The following is a 19,671-nucleotide window of genomic DNA, read 5'->3' as shown; positions in this document are numbered from 1 at the left end:
TAATCCCTCAGGCGCGTTTCTGTGCGGAGGAAAATTCAAATTTCCGTTCTTCCTCGCGTCTGCGATCGCAAGCAACGCTGTATTTTTGATACCTGACTTGATTCGCCGTTAAGCATGAATTTACGAATGTAACAATCAATATTCAAACTCAATTCTCCCGCAAATATCCATGGAATTCACTATATTGGGAATAAAGTAAAAATCGCGTTTGAAATGACGCATTTATTGCATTGCATTTCGTGTATAGTCGTGTGAATGATTTATTTACACGTTGACCGCACGTAATCCGCAGTTATCGGAATCGAAAAATGCAGCAGATTTCACGTTTAAATAAAGGAAAGAGTCATCGAATCGCTCGGGTAAAAGATCAATCACCAGATTGCGAACTTTATTGCGAAATCAACATTGCCTGCGTTCATTGGAAAATACACATACAAAATTTATTTCCCTTTTGGTAAATCATGTGATACAAAAGACTTCTAAATTCCACGAATTAGGTAGAATTCGCGCTCGTGTCGACCCGACCCACGCTTCTCTTCGCTGTTCCGTCAGAGTAATAAGTTTGAGGAGTCAGGGCTCGCCCACTAGTCATTTAACCGGGGGCGAAATATCGGAAATCGTTACATTCCTTCCGTAAGCTGATTTATTTTATTTCTGCCCGCTGCGATTTCTACCCCATCGCTTTGCTGCGTCGATTGTACAATTAATAAATAATATGAATCCATTTGTACGAAGAAATGTTAAGCAACAGTATCTGCTTTGTATTTTCCACATTTTGTCACTGGCGAGGAGAGGTATTCTCACTTTTGTTAGTTCTACTGCCACAATTTTTCCAGCCACGGGGATCAGAGACAAACAGTTTCTCGGGAAATAAAACACCATTCACGGAAAGGGCAAATTCTTTCGCGCGACACAGGTACGTACGGTTTTCTAGAGTCTCTTACACACAATCTATGTCGCTGTACGCACCACCCACGTGCTCACAGCAAATACCATCCTTTTCGTCAGTCGAAACAGAAGCATCCCGGCGGTAACAGTATCTCCTCCCACCTGTGGTGTACCCTTTCAGTACTCGTAAGAGACTACCTATCGTCCCTTTGACAGCGAAACTGTATGCACACGAGACCCTTTTTTCCAGCGCCGCGCCGCAAACGTCAGATATGAGAACTGCGCCAAAGGAGAAGAATTGCTTACGGCGTTTTTCCGACACGTATTTTTTTTTTTTTTAGTCTGAAAGACTTACGTCTGGAAAAGACGTCTTTAAGACGTTTCATTTCAGACGTGTTTGAGACGTCATTTTCAAGACGTTTTACTTCAGAGATCTTACAGATGTCTTTTTCGAGACTAAATAACTTGAATTTCTTGGAGATGTTATGATAGTGGCTATTTTACTGTACAATGACTGAAATACTGTTTCTTAATTTTGCTATTACTTGGAGTGACAAAAAAAAATAAATTTCATTTATTACAAACACGTGTATTAGGTACATAATGCACAATACAAATGTATATATATATATTATATTAATTATATATATATAGTATTTGTATATTAAATAATTATTATCTTAATCACGACTCGATTTATTCAAATCCCCACCATACGTCGTATGCGATTTCGTTAATTGCCGTTTCCGATATTCGTATTAAATCTGAGTTCTTATTCGTATGCCCGTAGCCTACCAGTGGCCCGGTACACCACCGAGAAACAGATTCTTCCGTTGACTCTATAGTTGTGCTTCATCGCGCCAGCCGGAAATACCAGCTTCGGAAGCTCGCCCGCGAGTACGGCCTAGCAGCGGCAGGCCAGGACCAGTTCGTTCGACTACTGGGCGCGAAAGCATCGTTCGACTACTGGGCCCGACGATCGTACTCGTGACCAATTTCTCCAGGAAAGTGCGCGTCGTCACCGACCAACGAGAACAAATCCGGTGGAGAACGTCCGCCCGAATCACGCTGGCTCCTGTCGACCATCATTGACAGAGGGCCCAGTTTCAGTCCGCCGAGCACCAGAAGAATCCTCTCCCACAGGACGAGCAGCGCCACAACACCAAGCCTAACCGACACAGCAGGCGAGCGGCAGCCGAAGGGGTCTAGCCCGGTGAGAGCCAGCCGAAGGAGTCTGGTCCGGTGAATGTCAGCCAATAAATTACGCGCGTCCGAAAGTCTCGAGTCCCTGGTCAGACACGGTTATGCTCGCCGTGTGGACTCAAAAGCTGAACTATTATTATTAACGTCTTGTCCGCGGCCTCGTGATTCGTGCTATTGCCCGAATCGAACCGCGGGACGTACCATGAATAACATTAGGTTAACATGCACGATAACGAGGTGCAAATTTCGAAATTTCCATTTATTGACAAGTCGCATCGATATAATGCAGACAATTTTTATTTTGCAGAGAAATCCGCAGTTTAATTAATAATTAAATTTTATACCTTGCAAAATGATGTTCAACAAGGTCTTCCAGAGAAAATTTAAAGACTATTCCAGACGAGTTTCTCGCCGGCCCGGAAACATACAAATAAATTAATCTAATCTCGGCCGAATGACTAATTGTCACTGTCTTTATAATATATATAACGTGCATAATGAGTGAAATACTTCTTTCGGTTCTGATGCTCTTTGCCAGCTCCGCAATTGCTTTCAAATACTCATCGATAATTCCATTTCATAATAGACGAAGATCGCCTCTCGGTTTCGCATTTTCATAATTGAAGAACTCAGGACAACAAACAGCCAGCTCGATTTCGACATGACTGTAAAAGAACAAATTTTTTCGACAGTTCGGTGCTGTTGCGACGCGTCCCCCCACTCCCCCAGAACACCCAAGCGCTTAACGATTTTCGGACCGTCCTTGGGTATACCTGCACCCTCACCTATTTTAACAATAGGCTAGGCGAGCCTTGGCCATCTGTTTGTCAGCCCGCGTCATCCTATTGATCGTGTTTTTAACTTCAATATACCTTGCCAGGTCCGAAGCGCTTCCTTGTTTTATTGTCTGCTACGGTCATCTCCCAGATTCTAGGAACGGTCCGCTCGAGTCACCCTCACGCCCTACGGTACTATTAGTACCTGAGAGTGAATCTTGGCAAGGGCAGTACCGTTCAATTCCGCCAATGACAGCACCTATGCCATTTCGACAACTCCTCCCAAAAGGCGAAAAATGACGAATGGAGGCAACCGTGGTTGGGGGCAGAAGTAGATATAACAACAGCCAAGCATTAACATAGCGAACTTCTTACCACTAATACCGCGCCATCGTTAACGTCGGAGGTTCGTATCACTAACACCGCGCAATCGTTAACGTCGTGACATTGCACCATTTTTGTAACGTTGTGCCATCGTACCAGTTTCGTTAAAACGCGAAGAATCGCATCGACAACGCCAGCTTGTCAAGTTTCCTCACCACGAAATAAACTTTTGAAAAGAACGACGTCTAAATTCATTTTAACGAGTTCGAAAACGAACCCGAGCAACGCGAAACGATCATCGCGTCATCGCTCAACAGGTGCAACAAACGGTCATCTTATGGGCCACTTTATAGGTTGTAACATTGCAAATTTTGCGACATCGCTTCTCTGCTCATTGCGATCTATCGGAAGGACTGGACCGCCGATTACCGCGCCAAACGGATGCTCAAAAGGTTAGTAGATCGTAGATCGACTTCTGACGAATTTCGCGCCCGCCAAGCACGGCCGAGCTTCAGGTACGTGCTGGACGCTCCCAATAAGTTTCCCGACTACATCGAAGGGCACCTCGCTTCGTGGGACCGCCCGTCGACAAACCCATGGCCATTACAAGAAAAGTCATGTGCACATGCATTTGGAAAATGGAGCCACTCCACACGGGCCAGGCAGCCCGGAGGCGACGACGCGGGACGAAGGCCCCTGTCGCGCACTAGACATCCCCGTTCGCAGACCTGACGCCACCTCATTCAGCCACAAAACGCGGTTGTGATAATTTTTCGCGTATGGCCCGAGGACCAATCGAGGACACGGTCCTGCATTTCAGGATATCGCGTGCGTAGCGCGCCCCATTAGGAAAAGTCGGGACTAAGGCTTCGAGTATGGGTCACGAGGGCCCTTTCGTCCCGTTACTGTCAACCAAAGGATCACTGTCGTGATAGCTACCGTCTCTGACGATTCGTCGCGTACCGTAGTCTGTTAACTTTCCGTATCGCGGCGTAGTTCGAGTGTATCGACGTTGACCTCGCGCCCTTGCGGTCATGCGAGCTCGCGTATCGTTCGTCGAACGCGTTAACGTCCGCATCGTTTCGGGAACTATCGCGACAGTCTATTTGTAATTACGCCGTCCATCTGCGTTCAGCCAAGTTTCGCTTTGGCGAACGTTTACCTCGTGCCGAAGTACCACACGAGCGCGGCGATCTTTTCTAGTAACGACAACTACGCGCTGCGAAACCTCCACCTATTCGCTAACTTTGTATGAAGAGCGTGAGCTATCGGGTGCAGCCACGTGGTCGCGTATTTTCTACACCGTGACTTGTAATAAACAACTAGAGCGAATTCCGTAATTCGTTATTTCGACCTGCGAGATCCACCCTGCCGTGAGGGCTGTCCCGTTATTCCTGTGTCCGAACCTGGGAACCGTTCGCGTCTCCCTTCCGTTTCGCGGTTCTCGAAGGAACGACCTCCGCCCTCTACTTCAGCCGAGGGCGAGAAGTCTTCGCGTTTCGCGTGGCACTCTTCCGGTGCCCGGGGCCCGGGGCCCGAGCAGAAGGCTCTCTTTTTCGACTCGGACTATGTTACTGGAATTTCGTTTATAGTCGCTACACGGTATACGCTCGCCTCTCTAAAAGGAGCTCCATTTCTGTGCCGCGGTTTTCGAATCACTTCAAACTTTTCAAAGCTTTGAGGTGGTTAATATAGTGCGTTCAGGGTGCATATATAATTCATGCACAGTTCACGCTGTTGTGAGGTCATTTTCCACTCGGATGCACGCACTGCATCGAGACGCATTTCATTTTTTGGCTAATGAAACTTTCGACGGTTCTATTAACACATGTTCGAACACCATTTTATCTCTGTTCATTTTCTCTTTTCCCTTTTTCGAATTTTCTAATATACTGTGATTTTATTTCTCTTTAACACTTTGACCAACACGTCGGTCACATGCTAGTGACATAATATTTTTGTATCGAACTTAAAATCAAATTTTATTACCGTCTACAGTTTTCTTTCGATACAAGACGATTGATCGGGGCGGCTTCGGTCACCCTCAGCGAAATTTTAAAGTGCATCGCCTGAAACGTTTGTTGGGAAATTGGATCTTCGAGTTGGTCGGTGGTGAATAAATTGGAGTTTGTGTTTAAACACTTATATATATTTAACTGATAGTCAACTGCGTTTCTTAATACACTTATATATTCCGTTGGTTAACCAGCAATCTATGCCTTCTCTCGTCGTCACCGCTGGACGCTCACACACTCCCACTCACACACGCGCCGCGCGCTTGTCGCTTTTTCTAAGTTTAGTTTGTGCCGACAGGTGTCGTCACCTACCTCATTTACACAAGCATAAAAACAGTATACGAATTTACTATATACTAACAACGTTAGCTTTCATTGTCGTTATTATTGCATTTTATTTTGACGGAGAAAACGACACTGGGCAGGCATGGCTTTCAAGTGGCTTTCAAGAGAATGCAATGACGCACGAATGGACACGAAACTTTCATTTCATGCTGGAACATTTCTACAGAGAGAAAATCGTTTTACTTCCATATACACCATGTAGGTGCTGAGTGAGATATATAAATTCCGGGTTTTGAGAGCAGATTCTTGCGCAACTCAATTGTTTTATTGTGTATCATTATTCAAATACCAAGCGTGGTATTAGTAGCTACTATACCTTCAAGTATTTTGTTCCGATAAACATACCATACATATATTCAAATATATTTCTTGAATGATCTTCCGTGAATACGTTGGCACAGTATCTCGGCACCCGTAAAGTAAACAATTTTGAATCCGTCATTTTGACGCGGCCTTTAGTTTTAGTGTTATTAAACAAATCGATATTTGAGAATGTTTAAGGGGTTAAATTGACCATTAAAAAATGTTCTTCACGACAATTTTCGTTTAGAATGAATTGTTTCCACTATTTACTTGCAATGAAGTCGCACACAGGAACATAGATTGCAATTTAAGGAATGCAAAAAAATTTGCAGGGGGTTGAAATTGCATGTTGGTCCGTCCCAATCAAGATTTCTGCGTCACGGGCGACGCAGTCCGAATTTCGCATTTGCCCTGAGGAGTTTCCCGCAGGTCGATGTAAATTATTCGGCGTGTCCTCCCCATTTTTTCGCAATGGCCGAGATTCCATATGCAAACCCACCCGCGTTTTCGATCACGCAAGCAGCGTGTATGTTTGTCCATAACACAGGTTCAACCATAATCAGAGTTGCTTCTTTTTTTTTCTCTTCTCTTCTAGCCAACTAACTTCGCATAAGAATCTCATGATTCATACACGCGAGGGCTGTCTTCTATTCGCTTTACGTCGCCATCTTGTTCGTCAGATCGTTATTAAATACCCGGCTTGTCGTTTTGAAACAACTTCAAGGTGACTCAAAATGAGAATTTAATTCACGTCGCAGAACACGGAGACGAACTCCTTTGCTTGTCGTCTTCCTATTGATTATATCAATTCAGCCCCTGAAGACGAGTGTCACCGTTCGATTATCTTTTTAATCAAGCCCTTCATTCAAAGTAGACGTTTATTAACTGGACAAATTGATTCGCGACCAATTTGTTGTAGAAAATTATTTCGATAACATCTCGTTAATAATTAAAAGGACATATGAAAGTCTGGGTTACGCAATCTGCATTTTTTGTGTTTTTAATTTTGAGGATTTCGATTTTTTGCAATCTCCTGATACTTCTATCAGCTTCTACTTAAAAATTTTATTTAATTACGGTATATACATACATCTGGGTGTTTCATATTGGTGAGACATTTTTTCAAAAGTTTTGCATATGACTAAATAGAGTAAATAAGTCAAAAACTAATCTTTTTTATCGCATAGCTACCCTCTCGGTCAAGATATAGGATTAAAATTTTAGAGAATATGGTTTTTCTTGGCGCCCTATCGAGTGGACCATTAGCTTTTTAATTTCGTCCAAGGGTATTTTTGACTATCTTATCCGGCTATACCTTTTGAATAGCTATGGACCCGACTTCACTGTTACAATGCAGAGTATTATCTCCATAATTGTCGCAAGGGTCAGTACCATAACTCTCAATTTTTGTCCCTACGACTGGTGTAACCCAGTTATACTTACGATTACAATTACTTATGTAATAAGCGATTCAAGTTTCAGGCGTGAAAAAGTCGGCGAATGGAAGAAAAGGAGAAGCAGAGAGTTGAAGCGACGAACATCAGTCCCTTTTTCGCTATCCTTCTCTACGTTCGAGACATTACATAGAATGTAGCACTTGTTATGGAGATACCACTGTAGTTTACAAAGACTGAAGTGCTTTCCTTGTCGATCTCCGCCAACGTTCAGCCCGTGGTTCCACCCAGAGGGCTCGGCGTGTAAAATGTTCCGCACAACAAGTACCTAACGATACATGACACGAGACTGGGATTTCAAGCATTTCAGCAAGCTCCGGTACGGTCGTGGGAAAGCTGACACGAAGCGACCGCTCACGTTCTTCTGACAAAGCAAGGGACATTTATTCGATTTCAACCAACTATTCGTCTTTCCTCTCGTTCCGGCCTCGAACAGGAAGCCGCTTTAAAGAACCTGTTGGCCCACGAGATCTTGCTTTGAACACGACACGAATGGCCTCGAGACCCAGTTTGGTCGATATTGATCTACCTGTGTATCTCTTGTTACGAGCCAGGGCTGCGAGCAACGCGAGAGGCCGGCGAGGGGTTGTTACCCCAGGAATATGGTTTCAATTTGTTAGTTAAGTACGCGGACGCACCCAATGCGAGATCGGGGAGCCGCTAGGATAATTGCCGTCGAGGACGCACCTGATGCGAAATCAGGGAACCTCTGGGAGGTTGGAGTCAAACGCAGACGCACCCGATGCGAAACCGAGGAGCTACTAGGAGGATGAAACTTCGTGAACGCACCCAATGCGGAATCGGGGAGTCACTAGGAGAGACACGCGGCGAACCCGATTTAAAGGAAGGTGGATAACTCACAGACGCACCTGATGCGAGACCAGGGAGCTGCTACGATACGGACGAACCCAATGCGAAATCAGGGATCCGCTAGGATGGTATAGTTTTCGTGGACGCACCCAATGCGAAACCGGGGAGCCACTAGGTTGGAGAAATCTTTGTTGAATTGAATCTAAAATTAGTAAGCCTCGTAACTTATATATAATTTAATTGATACAATCCGAGCGGTAAGATTGTATCATGTGGGAACGTTCAATTATTAGATTAGGATATCAGGCAATAATTAAAGGTTGTAGATTACGCGAGTTAACAAACAAGACAAATATATTCTGATTTAAGATAATTACAAATGTTGTTGTTTGTGTCGCGAGTGGATGTAGTAAGTGTACAATTAGAGAAATTGTTACCTAGTGATGCACGGTGTTGACGCACTGGCAATGCGGGGTTAGATAGCGATTGTTGAATGCCAAATAGAATATATACCGAACTAACGGAATCTATAAGGTTACGTTTGATTCGAAAGGGACTTTAACCCGATCTCTCTAGAATTGACGCGACGTGACTGCACGAGTACTGGACCGCGTCTGAATCTCTTCTGAACCGCTTCTCGACTAACCAAAGAGGATGAAAATGCATGGGTTTATATACCCTAAAAATGAGAGGGGTGTAGGGGCTCGCGTTGGGCGACGGTTTTATGGCAGGGGCCTTGACATTTGCCAGCGGACCCGGTACGTGACTTTTCGTAGTTTGGCTACGGCGATGGGCCTGTCATCGGCACTTAGATAACAATGTTACCGTCCGTGCCTGGGTCCCGTCAATGCATCCCTTGTCATAAAACACTCGAAACCGTTCGCCCCTTAGGCACAGCGCATCCGGGTGCTTGAAACTGCAGTCTGAATAGTTTGCAGATGTTTGGGGAAACCCAGGGTTTCGGTCGCCAAGCGTGTGTGGCCTTAGCGCCCTGGGCCTGTTTCAAGCACCCAGCCCCTAGATCCTCCCACCAAACCCCCGAAGCAGGGTTAAAAAGCTAGAATAGTGGGGAGAACGGAGGTTAGTTTTCTGTTGACGCGCGTTCTCCCAGGCATATCGCTCTGGAAGTCCAACTAGCTCAGTATAGTTCCTTAGTTATCTAGTTTGTAGCCTCGACGGGATTTGGCTCCTTCCAGCAGCTTTCTCGCATCATTTAGTTGAATTATAGTTGGTTTAATACATTCTCGCATTCCAGTCATTTATTTTCCTTCCGACCATTGGAAGGTGGTCCTTCGATTTAGCAGTAGTTAATTAGCGGGCACCTCGCAGTGCAAAAACATCACAGGTCCGAAAGATCACCCAAGGATCAACCACGGGCATAAACATGGGGAATGTATCTGTTTTATTTTACGGTCGCGTACTCGTATTTGTCGTTTCAAGTGAATTTAAGGTTTGCAGCTGGATCTTTTGTTTATAGGGGTAAAACGAAGGGTTAGCCAGGATGTTTCCTATCAAAGACTATCTTGACAAAACCTTCCAGAAGGGGATGTTTTGAAGATTTCCAATTTAGGAAATCGTACGGTGCTGTTACTGAACCATGCTTCGTGCCAGTTGCGTCCAGCCGGAGTACAATCATTAAACAAGGGGCCTGTTGGGACGCTTTTCGTTCTCAGAAAAGAGATTAGAACTTCTAATCGAAATGAACGTGGAGAAACGTCTCTCCATACGTAACACTCTTTTGCTCTCTATTTGTTCAAGATGATGCTAGGAAACACGTTCGACTGATTGCTCGCGAACTGCGGCAAACATGAACATTTAGCGAAGCAGAGTGACGATTCTATTAGACCAGTTTCTTATTAGATCCTGCTATGGGAATATGTTTCATGAAGCAACAGTGCTTTACGTAAAGTAATTAACAAAAGGAACGTTCTAGATTCTAGATGAATAATTAGTAGACCGTGGATTTTATACATTTGTAATAAACACGAATAGGTGAAGTTGGAAACAAGATTATAATTTCGATAATTGTAGGATTAAGAAAAAAAAGTGATTGATGCATTTGCCTTATAAAAATGACAAGATTGCAATTATTAGACGTTGGACAACTTTAACTAAACGCTTTGTTGCGGATATTTAGGGTTGTCCGTCGAAAATAGTTATTCGCGTGGCTTTGAATTTCATGCTTTACCGTCAAGGGTTGAAACGGTCGAATGTCATTATTTGTCCCTGTAGAGTTCCTGTTACTTTTCGTGCTGGGTACATTCAACTGAAAAAGTGACAGGACTAACCACAAAAACATAAACATCTTCGTTGATAAAGTCTTGAGTAATATAAGATGTATTTTATCCGGAATATCATTAATTTAATAATATAACATTGAAATAAAAATATACTGTTGGAACTATGGTTGCAGTGGATAGATGAATAAGGCTGAACAAATTGTGGCGACCGTCGTCCGCCGACACTTCGGCGAAAGAAAAACATGCGAAGGCACGCAGCCTCGCGCACGGCGACCAATGATCGGCGATGCAACATTGTATGTCGGTACCCGCGTCGTGGAGTCACCGAATTCGTTCGCCGAAGATCAGTTCGTCACCAGACGCTCAACGAGACACACCGAAATAAAAACTGCTGCAGCGAATGATATTGTGTGGTGATTTACATCCCGACTACCTCGTCTAACGATCCCACACGAATATATGCTTGGAAGCGAAAATGACACCTAGGCACCTATACAGACGTGGCTGAAGAGGGCGATCGATTGTATTAGTTATTATTAATTATTAATTGTTAACAACATGTCTTAGAATTATTAACAACATTGCATTAATATTTAGGTACCCATAGTGTAGGAATTAGACAATTGCGGTGTTTACCGCGATTACCGGGGCAACGAACTCTGAAGGCCGCACCGTCTAACCGACGTCCAAAAGGTAAACACGTCTATTGTCGGCACGAGGAGCGATCTGAGTTCGTTGCACCCAGGTAAATACCCTTGATCGCGAAGCGTTATTTTCAAAAGGCGTCGTTCGTGTGTGTGAGCGAGAGAGGGAGAATGCGTGAGTGTTCAACCTGGAGCCTCACGCGAAATCTAGGGGTATCAACTGAATTTCATTAATTCGCAAGGTGGTCGAGAGATGCTCTAGGAATTCCTTCCTTAGTGGGAGAATCGGTAGAATAGACGGTATTTGTTGAAGAAAGTTGAGATTTGTATTAAATAGCTCGATTGAGCAGTCTAAATATATTCTCAATAAAAAACGATACAAAGAACGCACGGGAGGTTTTCGCCTTCGCGATAACAAAGCGGTACACGCACGCGGTGGTTACGCAGTCTCAAATAACGCACCGCAAGTGTTACGAAAATCTCTATCGGAATCGAGAGTGACGGAGAAACGAGACAGAATGCACGGAATCGAAAATGACCGAAAGCTAAGTTATGCGCCTCGCTTGGCCTAACGGGTGCGGTTCGATCTACGTCTAATACACGACTCGTCTTCGCGGTAACGCGCGAGCACACGCGTCGCCGGCGAAATGACGTCACACGTCACCGGTACGGCTACCGAATTTGTCCGTTTCGTCGAATTCAAAACGTCTCCAACGGCAGAACGTACACGGAGCACACCAAAACAAACAGTTTTCAGTTCCCCAAGGATTCCGTGTCAAACCCGTTACGTTCGTGCCCTACACTACATACACAGTGTGTCTAACAGTGAGCGTTAGGTATAAGGCGAGAGTAAGCGATGCTTTCGTGCGAGAGTAAGCGACGCGACTACGGAGAGCATAGCGATTATAAAGCGACGGTGTACCCACAATAGATTTAGTTTTCACCAGATCGGTCTCGATTTCACTCCACCGTCCAGTGTCCGAAATCCTACAATAGTTACGATAAAATAGCAAAATTATAAGAAATACGCATGGAATATTTCTTGTTCATCAAAAGAAATATCAATGGTATTCTACTGCTTGTGTTAAAAGAATCACGAATTTTAATGGTATTGTATAATTTTAATTTTAATATGTAATTTTAATTTTAATGGTTAATGTTTAATTTCAATTTTAATGGTTAATGTTTAATTTCAATTTTAATGGTTAATGTTTAATTTCAATTTTAATGGTTAATGTTTAATTTTAATGTTTAGTTTTAATTATAATCTTTAATTTTAATTTTAATGTATACTTTGAATGTTAAAATAAATATTAACAATAACAATAAAATATTGCTTTATTCATTTAAATTTATTTTATTTTAATTAACATTTATGAACATCTCTAAGACGTCTCTAAGACGTTTAAAAGACGTCCAAAAGACCTAAAGTTCACATGTTTGCCGTCGATGGCCCCCAAACAATTAGGGAACTTGCACTTGTCCCAGAACTGCTATCTGATGGTCTCCCACCTCTCCACGCAGGGCGTGAAAATCGTCTCCGGCAGAAATGTCCTTGCAATCACCCGGCATGGTTCCGTTACTATTTAGTGGACAATAGAACGGCCCATTCTAAAACTGTAACTAGTCGTTTTTAACGAATCTCTCCCGTTGTCAATAACCTAAAACGGTGATAATAGGTAAATTACGAAATAGTTCCGTTTATAGTCTGTATAAATTTCATATTAGCAACAACAATAAAGAAGAGTTTATAAAATACAATGAATTGTAAACCCACTTACCGTGGGCAAACTGCCAATCGTTCATTCGGTGCGATTCGTTTTTTCATGCGTGTTTCTTTTCTGACCAGCTGGTTCTCTAGTTACCCAGTAAGGTCGCGAAGCAGTTTCTGTTCATGCGAAAATATCCATAAAATTTCTCATCGTATTCGTCAGCATTGGGGTGAATAAAACGAATTCTCTCTCAGTCCCTCGATTTCGCCACAGTGGATTGACACTGTAACGCTTTTTTCTGTGCGAAACTCTCTGTTGTGCCTGTTGCTCCTGTTGCTCATGTTCTTTCAATTCCAGCAGGCTCTGAGAAAACAATTAGTCAATGGGACGCGGGCGAACTTTACGAGCTGATCGAGTTACGTTTAATAAAGTCAGAGCATTTTAAACTTTCGTCAATTGCCTGGTTCCGGCTGGCACAGGCCGCGTGGCATCGGCCGCCGGTGCCACGACAGCATCCGCACACAATCCATGTTCGAAGTAGAGAAAAGAATATTGTTCATCTGAGTTGTAATGTTAAGAAGTAATGGTTCAAACTATAATCTAATTTAACGATGGAACGATGAAAATCAGCTTCACAAATCAATTTTAGCATAGTTAAATTATATCTTATATCTTATAAGTGATTATATAAGTCAAAACTCCGGAGAACAAGTTTAAAATGATTAGAATTCATTGGTTTGCAAGGTGTGTTCGAAAGCTGGTGGAAATAGTGGAAAATTGGAAAAGTGGAAATATACGTATAACGTTTGGTTCGCAAGCATCTACGGTTGTAAATCTTAGTACGCTAACGGTGTACAAGGTTCCGCATGTGCTGCATTCGGCTGGCTTAAAAATTACGAAAGTGCTGGGTACAATCGGAAGGATTTTTGATTTATGACGTCCATGGTCGGTAGGTCGTCGACAGGGATTTTTATACCTGGCCTTGGTCGCGTGCTTGTCGCGTCGTACGTAAGGTCTTACGACGCAACCAAAAAAAAAACCATTTTAATGTCGCCATTCTTTCAGTGCCACCATTTTGGGGAGTCTATCGTTAGATCTGCCTATGCTCATCTCCGCCGCGCCCGCAGACCCAGTATCTTGGCTACATAGTATATGTGACCGCTGTAGCCAATATCTCGACTATAGCCGAAAGTACGTGTGAAACGAGGCCTGTCCCTTGCACTCTGATCCAATCGGCCGCACATGCGTACCTATGCTCTGACCAACGAGACCGAGGCAGTGAAGCACCCAGCGCGCGTCCTTTGCTAATTGTCTTGTAAGGGTAACTTCAACTCTGTCGCACAAGTATGAAGAGACCCTTAAGAAGTTCAGCGATCTTCTTTATTGCAGCAACCCTAAAGGTTACATCCGGCTATATGATTATATCCGGCTTCTGAGATTCATTTCAGTTGTATCTAGACTATAAAATTCGACAGAATTTAGTCACAATGCGAATGAAACTCTGTCAAAATGCGAATGGGAAGGGGCTACTGCATGTGTAGCGATATATCGTCGTTCGGGATTAAAAGGATTAGACATGTATTTCGCCAAATATCAGTGACATGATGCAGGGATCGATGGGTGCCCCGGCGATGATTGGAGAATGCGGAAGGATTCGCGGGATGTTACTCCGTCTCGCGCCGACGCGGTTTTCTATGAGCGCCCCTTCCCCAGCCATCCTCGGTACTCTTTCTCTTTGGATCCAGCATTCAGTCGACAAGCGGAGGCTATAAAAGAAGTGTTAGTTAATTGTTTGAAACCAATCGGTGCAACCAATCGGTGGTATTTTAAGTTTAATCTTTGCCCTGTGCGTTTAATCTTTCCCATACAAGGAAGTACGTGGGTTTGCGTTCGAACTATGACAACGACTAAGTACGCCCACGTGACAAATTTTGTGCCTGGACGGTGTTGCAGTTCATAACCATATTATTGTAAATATATGACCCATCGTGAAATTTTCGGATTCACGCTTGATTTAAAGCGTATAGTTGAAACAAATACATTTTTATTATTTAAACAATGATACATTTAAAAATTTTAACAGATTGTGATAGTTTCCGGTTAACATTGAGTAAACAAAGCGTGAACCCGAGAATTTCACGATGGACCATGTATTTACAACAATATGATTATGAAATAGAACACCGTCCAGGTACGAAAATGTATCACGTCGACGCATTTAGTAGTTGTCATAGCGTGCTGGTATTGAAACCGTCTTCAACTTCGAGGGAAATGTTTCAATGACAAGTCTAACTTCTTTAACTTATGGCGTGTTTATACTTGTTTTCATCTCAAAACTATTCGCAACCGATTAATAATGTTTCCATGGCAGAATTATGAATTGTAACACACATTTTATTGTTATTAATAAGTGATGGTGAAACGTTTACATTGTTGTCTCCAGGAGGCACACGACGCGACGCTCCATATGTTTGTGATTCAGTATCAGAGACAACATTGTAACGAGTAGCGTATTGGCGTTTACCAACTAAATCTAATATAATTTTTTATCGATTGAAAATGTTTTCCCGAACAAAATAAGCCCAAACACGGTACAATCGGATAATAATATCATCGGGTTGTACTGCCTTTTTGTTGCATCTTCGGCCGCGCGGCCGTGTTTGCATGCTGTTCTTTTCTATCTACGTTCGCCGCAGTCGAAGCGACCACAAGTATATACATGTACATATATGTGCAATGACGACGACGATCCTTGCCGAATGATTCCGAGAGTAGAAGAACGAAACATGTGTTAGTTTCTTTTGGCTGAAGGTGTGCGTTGTTTCAAACAAATGCAATTTTTTCATAGACGGGAACTTTTTAAAAATTTGAAAAAAATGTGCAAATGTGACGAATATTATTTAAGTAATAAAAATGTGTTTGTTTAAATAGTCGTTTAAGTAATAAAAACGTATTGATTCAAACATTTGTTTTATATAATAAAAATGTATTTGTTTAAACAATTGTATAAATAATAAAAATGTATTTGTTTAAACAATCGTTTAATTAATAAGAAGTGTTCGAATATTAATGGGAGTCACCATACCGTGGTACGTATTTACATATTACGACATAAGTATTAAGACTTGGCAACGTCGGATCAACAGGTCGATTATTTGAAATTGAATATATACTTTTATTTTTTGCCTCCCCTAAGGGTTACAAATTCTTTTTCCTTACACCACCCTTCTCCTCCTATCTCCGTCATTCCATCTTCACTTAACCTAACTTAATCCTTACCTATCTTAACCTAACTTAACCTAACTTAAACTTACAAGGGAACATATTCAGATGCGAAAATCCGATTTTGATGAAACTTATGGGAGCTTCTAGTTCTTTGAAAAATATTTGACACGTATTTTTTTTATCGGCAGACATCCACTTTGAAGGGGTGAAAACAGCCCTCAAAGTTGGGGTTCAAAACCACATTTTTTGAGATATCTCGGAAACCAGAGATCGAAAAAATTTGAATTTTTTTTTAAATTGTGTGTTTTTCAATGGGAAATGTAGTCGCGCAAGAAAATTTTAACAAAAGTGTTTTGTTTAAACAATATATTAAAATTTTGATTTTTTTTGCAGTTTCTTTTATTTATTGTTAGTTCATTTTAATGTAAACTTGGGTGTGTGATCTTTGATCCAAAATAGGGGATACATGTTTCAGGATTTTCTTTTTTTTTGCCATTTAACAATAATTATGCATAATGGAAGATAGTCTTGCACCTGGCGTGCGTAGGAAGGAACTCTGGCTTGTTTCATCGAAATATAAGCATTTAGTATAAACATAGGTTATAAAAAATAGAACAAAAATAGAAAAAAAAACTAAACACGCGAGAAAGTTCAAATTTGAGTCAAGAGATAGAGGGGACTCTCCTCTACATATTCATATAGTCAATTATATTTTTATGGACTTCCTAATAGTTGTAAATGGTTGTTAAAGTTTGAAAATGTGCCGACGCGGGTACTTTGTACACTCTATTTTTGTATTTATGTGAAAAATCCTTTATCTAGCAGGAATTTACTATACAGGAATGCATTCTACAGACATTTCTGGTAAAGAAACCATTCACGAAAAGTATTTGGTTCCCTTAATGTACGAGAAGGATCAGAAAATGTTAATTGACAGCGTGTGCGCGACGCGTTCGCGCCAGACGGCCATTGCAGCCTTTTCGCGACTCGCCAGGGCCGTCGCTATGCGTAGTCGACGTTGGTACCACTCAAGTATGTCTTTGCTTACTATGCTTAATTAAATACATTTTTTTTGTCTTTTTGGGTGTCAATCATTACAAACGATTATAAAAATACGAGTTATATTCACATTTCATTGTGGAAATGCTTAATTTAATCGGAATTTTAATCGGAAGAATCTTGAATGTCCATTGGTATTACAATTATAAAGATAAGACAACAATTACTGAAAATAAAATTTTCCAGTCACCGCATTGCTGCGGTCAATTTTCTTTATTAAGCATTTCCACAATGAAATGTGAATATAACTCGTATTTTTATAATCTTTTGTAATGATTGGCATCCAAAAAGACAAAAAAAAATGTATTTAGTTAAGCATAGTAAGCAAAGACATACTTGAGTGGTACCAACGTCGACTACGCATAGCGACGGCCCTGGCGAGTCGCGAAAAGGCTGCAATGGCCGTCTGGCGCGAACGCGTCGCGCACACGCTGTCAATTAACATTTTCTGATCCTTCTCGTACATTAAGGGAACCAAATACTTTTCGTGAATGGTTTCTTTACCAGAAATGTCTGTAGAATGCATTCCTGTATAGTAAATTCCTGCTAGATAAAGGATTTTTCACATAAATACAAAAATAGAGCGTACAAAGTACCCGCGTCGGCACATTTTCAAACTTTAACAACCATTTACAACTATTAGGAAGTACATAAAAATATAATTGACTATATGAATATGTAGAGGAGAGTCCCCTCTATCTCTTGACTCAAAGGGTCTAGGGGGATAAGACAGGTCTAGCGGCCCCGGCGGGAATTTTATTGGTATTGTGTGGAAAACCATCATTTTAGGTTGAAAAACAATCCCCTAAAATTTTAAGTCGCTAACCCTTCATTTAAGGGTGATATGAGGGTAAACACCCTCAACTTTAACATTTTTTTCTCGGTTGTTAATTAAGATATTGAGATGAAATAAAATCGAAAATATTCGAACTTACTTTCTTCATATCATATATTTTTTTCATAATTGTAATTAAATTATTAAGACTAGAAAAAAATTATTTAATTTTTAATTTTTTTTTAGGCGTGGGGGTAGCAAGCAACCCTTCGAGTGACCACTTCCAAAAAATTCAAGAACAATGTTCTGTTACCTATCTAATACGTACAAAAGTTTCAAGATCGTCGGATTGGTGGAACATAGTTAAATATTGAAAAACAAATGAAATTACGGTATTATAATAGTATAATGTGTAGTGCACTGTTTCTTACGACTAATTATGAATTAATAATTCTTATCAGGAGATTATGTCCCTCCTTGATCAATTATTCGCATCGTATTATATTCTATTCCTGTCTTCCCGAATTTGCAATATAAATAGACATTATGTAGGTGTAAAAGAAAAGTTTAGGAATCATAATATAGATTTATTCAATCTTCGTCACTATTTTCCTCAATTACTGGTACAGTATGTGTCGTATCAAATATATTGGTTAATATCTCCGCTGGTTTTACAATTTTGGATTTAAATCGCCCATGAGATAAATAGTAAATAATGGTAGCGACATGGGAGCAGCAACCTACTGTTCTGTTGCCATTAGCACAGTCGCATGTATATCGTGTAATTCCGGTATAACTAATCGCATGTGGTACATATTCAATGTAGCATTGATAACTTTTGCGATTAATATGCCTCGAATGAACTTTCACCCTTATAATATTTTTAGTTTCCTTTAAATATTCCATATTTAAAATATCATCATTCCTCATTAACTCCGCTAGATAGCATACCGCCTGGGTTAATTGAGGTACCTGTACATAATATTACATAAGTAGCATATAGTTTTATATGTGATAATGTTATACATATGCAAGAAAGTATGTTACCTGTGAATAAGATTTTCAAATCTTTCTCAGTCATTTCTGGAAAATCCATTACAACGTTGGCAGTCATTCGTGTAAATGGTTTTCTACGGCGATTTATTTTTTTTCCTTCTACTAGTTCCTGAAGCGTTTGTTTTTATCCGTTGATTCTTCATATAATCAATAATTAAATCTATTTCTGGATCTGTATCTAATCTTTTACCAAATTCATTGTGTAGAAAGGATGCTATTCGACACAATGATTTAAGACATGGTAGAAGTTTATTGTCTATTTTGTGGTGTAATAAACGATATTTCTGTGCAATATCGCCATGGACAGCTTCAACAATCCATCTTATTTTTGTTACGAAGCGTGATGAATTTGCTTCTGCTGTTATCAATTGTGCTCGATTTCCTTTACAAGCTGGCATTAAAACATTATATCCTCTATTTTTCATATGCTCGACAACATCTCGAAAACCACGGTCCACAACGCAAAAATCATTGGGTTGTAAAAGTGAACTTATTCCGTTAGGATCTACTAATAAGATTTTCATGATTGACGCATCATTCATGGTACCATTAAATGGTCCTGCCGTGTCAATAATATATCGATTTGTTGTGCAAATTGTAAACGGTTTACATAATGATGTTTTCTTCTGTCCAGAATATGATTTCCTTCGATATACATTATTTTTACTTTTCTCGTGTCTAACATATGTTCCATCAAAAATGACTACTAATTCAGAATCTTTTATTTCAAAAAGTTTCATTGGTGCGTACGCTGTTTCATTTAAAATGAGATCGGCTCTGGATTTTGCATTTATTCCGAAGTGATTTCCCAAAACATCCTTTTCAAATGCGTTAATTATTTG

General features: G+C 41.1%; 1 protein-coding gene across 1 annotated transcript; it reads right to left on the bottom strand.

Annotated features, from left to right (window-relative positions):
• Positions 1-18,727: 18,727 nt before the first annotated feature.
• Positions 18,728-19,387, bottom strand: LOC143363434 (uncharacterized). The gene is made up of 2 exons (XM_076804012.1): positions 18,821-19,387; positions 18,728-18,745 (listed from the first exon to the last, which is right to left on the bottom strand). Exon 1 carries the CDS (start codon positions 19,369-19,371, stop codon positions 18,904-18,906), a length of 468 nt encoding a protein of 155 aa, XP_076660127.1. The 5' UTR covers positions 19,372-19,387; the 3' UTR covers positions 18,728-18,745; positions 18,821-18,903.
• Positions 19,388-19,671: the final 284 nt, after the last annotated feature.

The sequence above is a fragment of the Halictus rubicundus genome, unplaced genomic scaffold, assembly GCF_050948215.1.
Source record: "Halictus rubicundus isolate RS-2024b unplaced genomic scaffold, iyHalRubi1_principal scaffold0047, whole genome shotgun sequence".
NCBI classification, from domain to species: domain Eukaryota; kingdom Metazoa; phylum Arthropoda; class Insecta; order Hymenoptera; family Halictidae; genus Halictus; species Halictus rubicundus.
The sequence above is the reverse complement of the archived record's forward strand: the minus strand, read 5'-3'. Positions and strand labels throughout refer to the sequence as shown.

Coding starts and splice junctions, on each gene's coding strand:
- LOC143363434 (XM_076804012.1), bottom strand. CDS start 19,371: ATGAATGATGCGTCAATCATGAAAATCTTATTAGTAGATCCTAACGGA.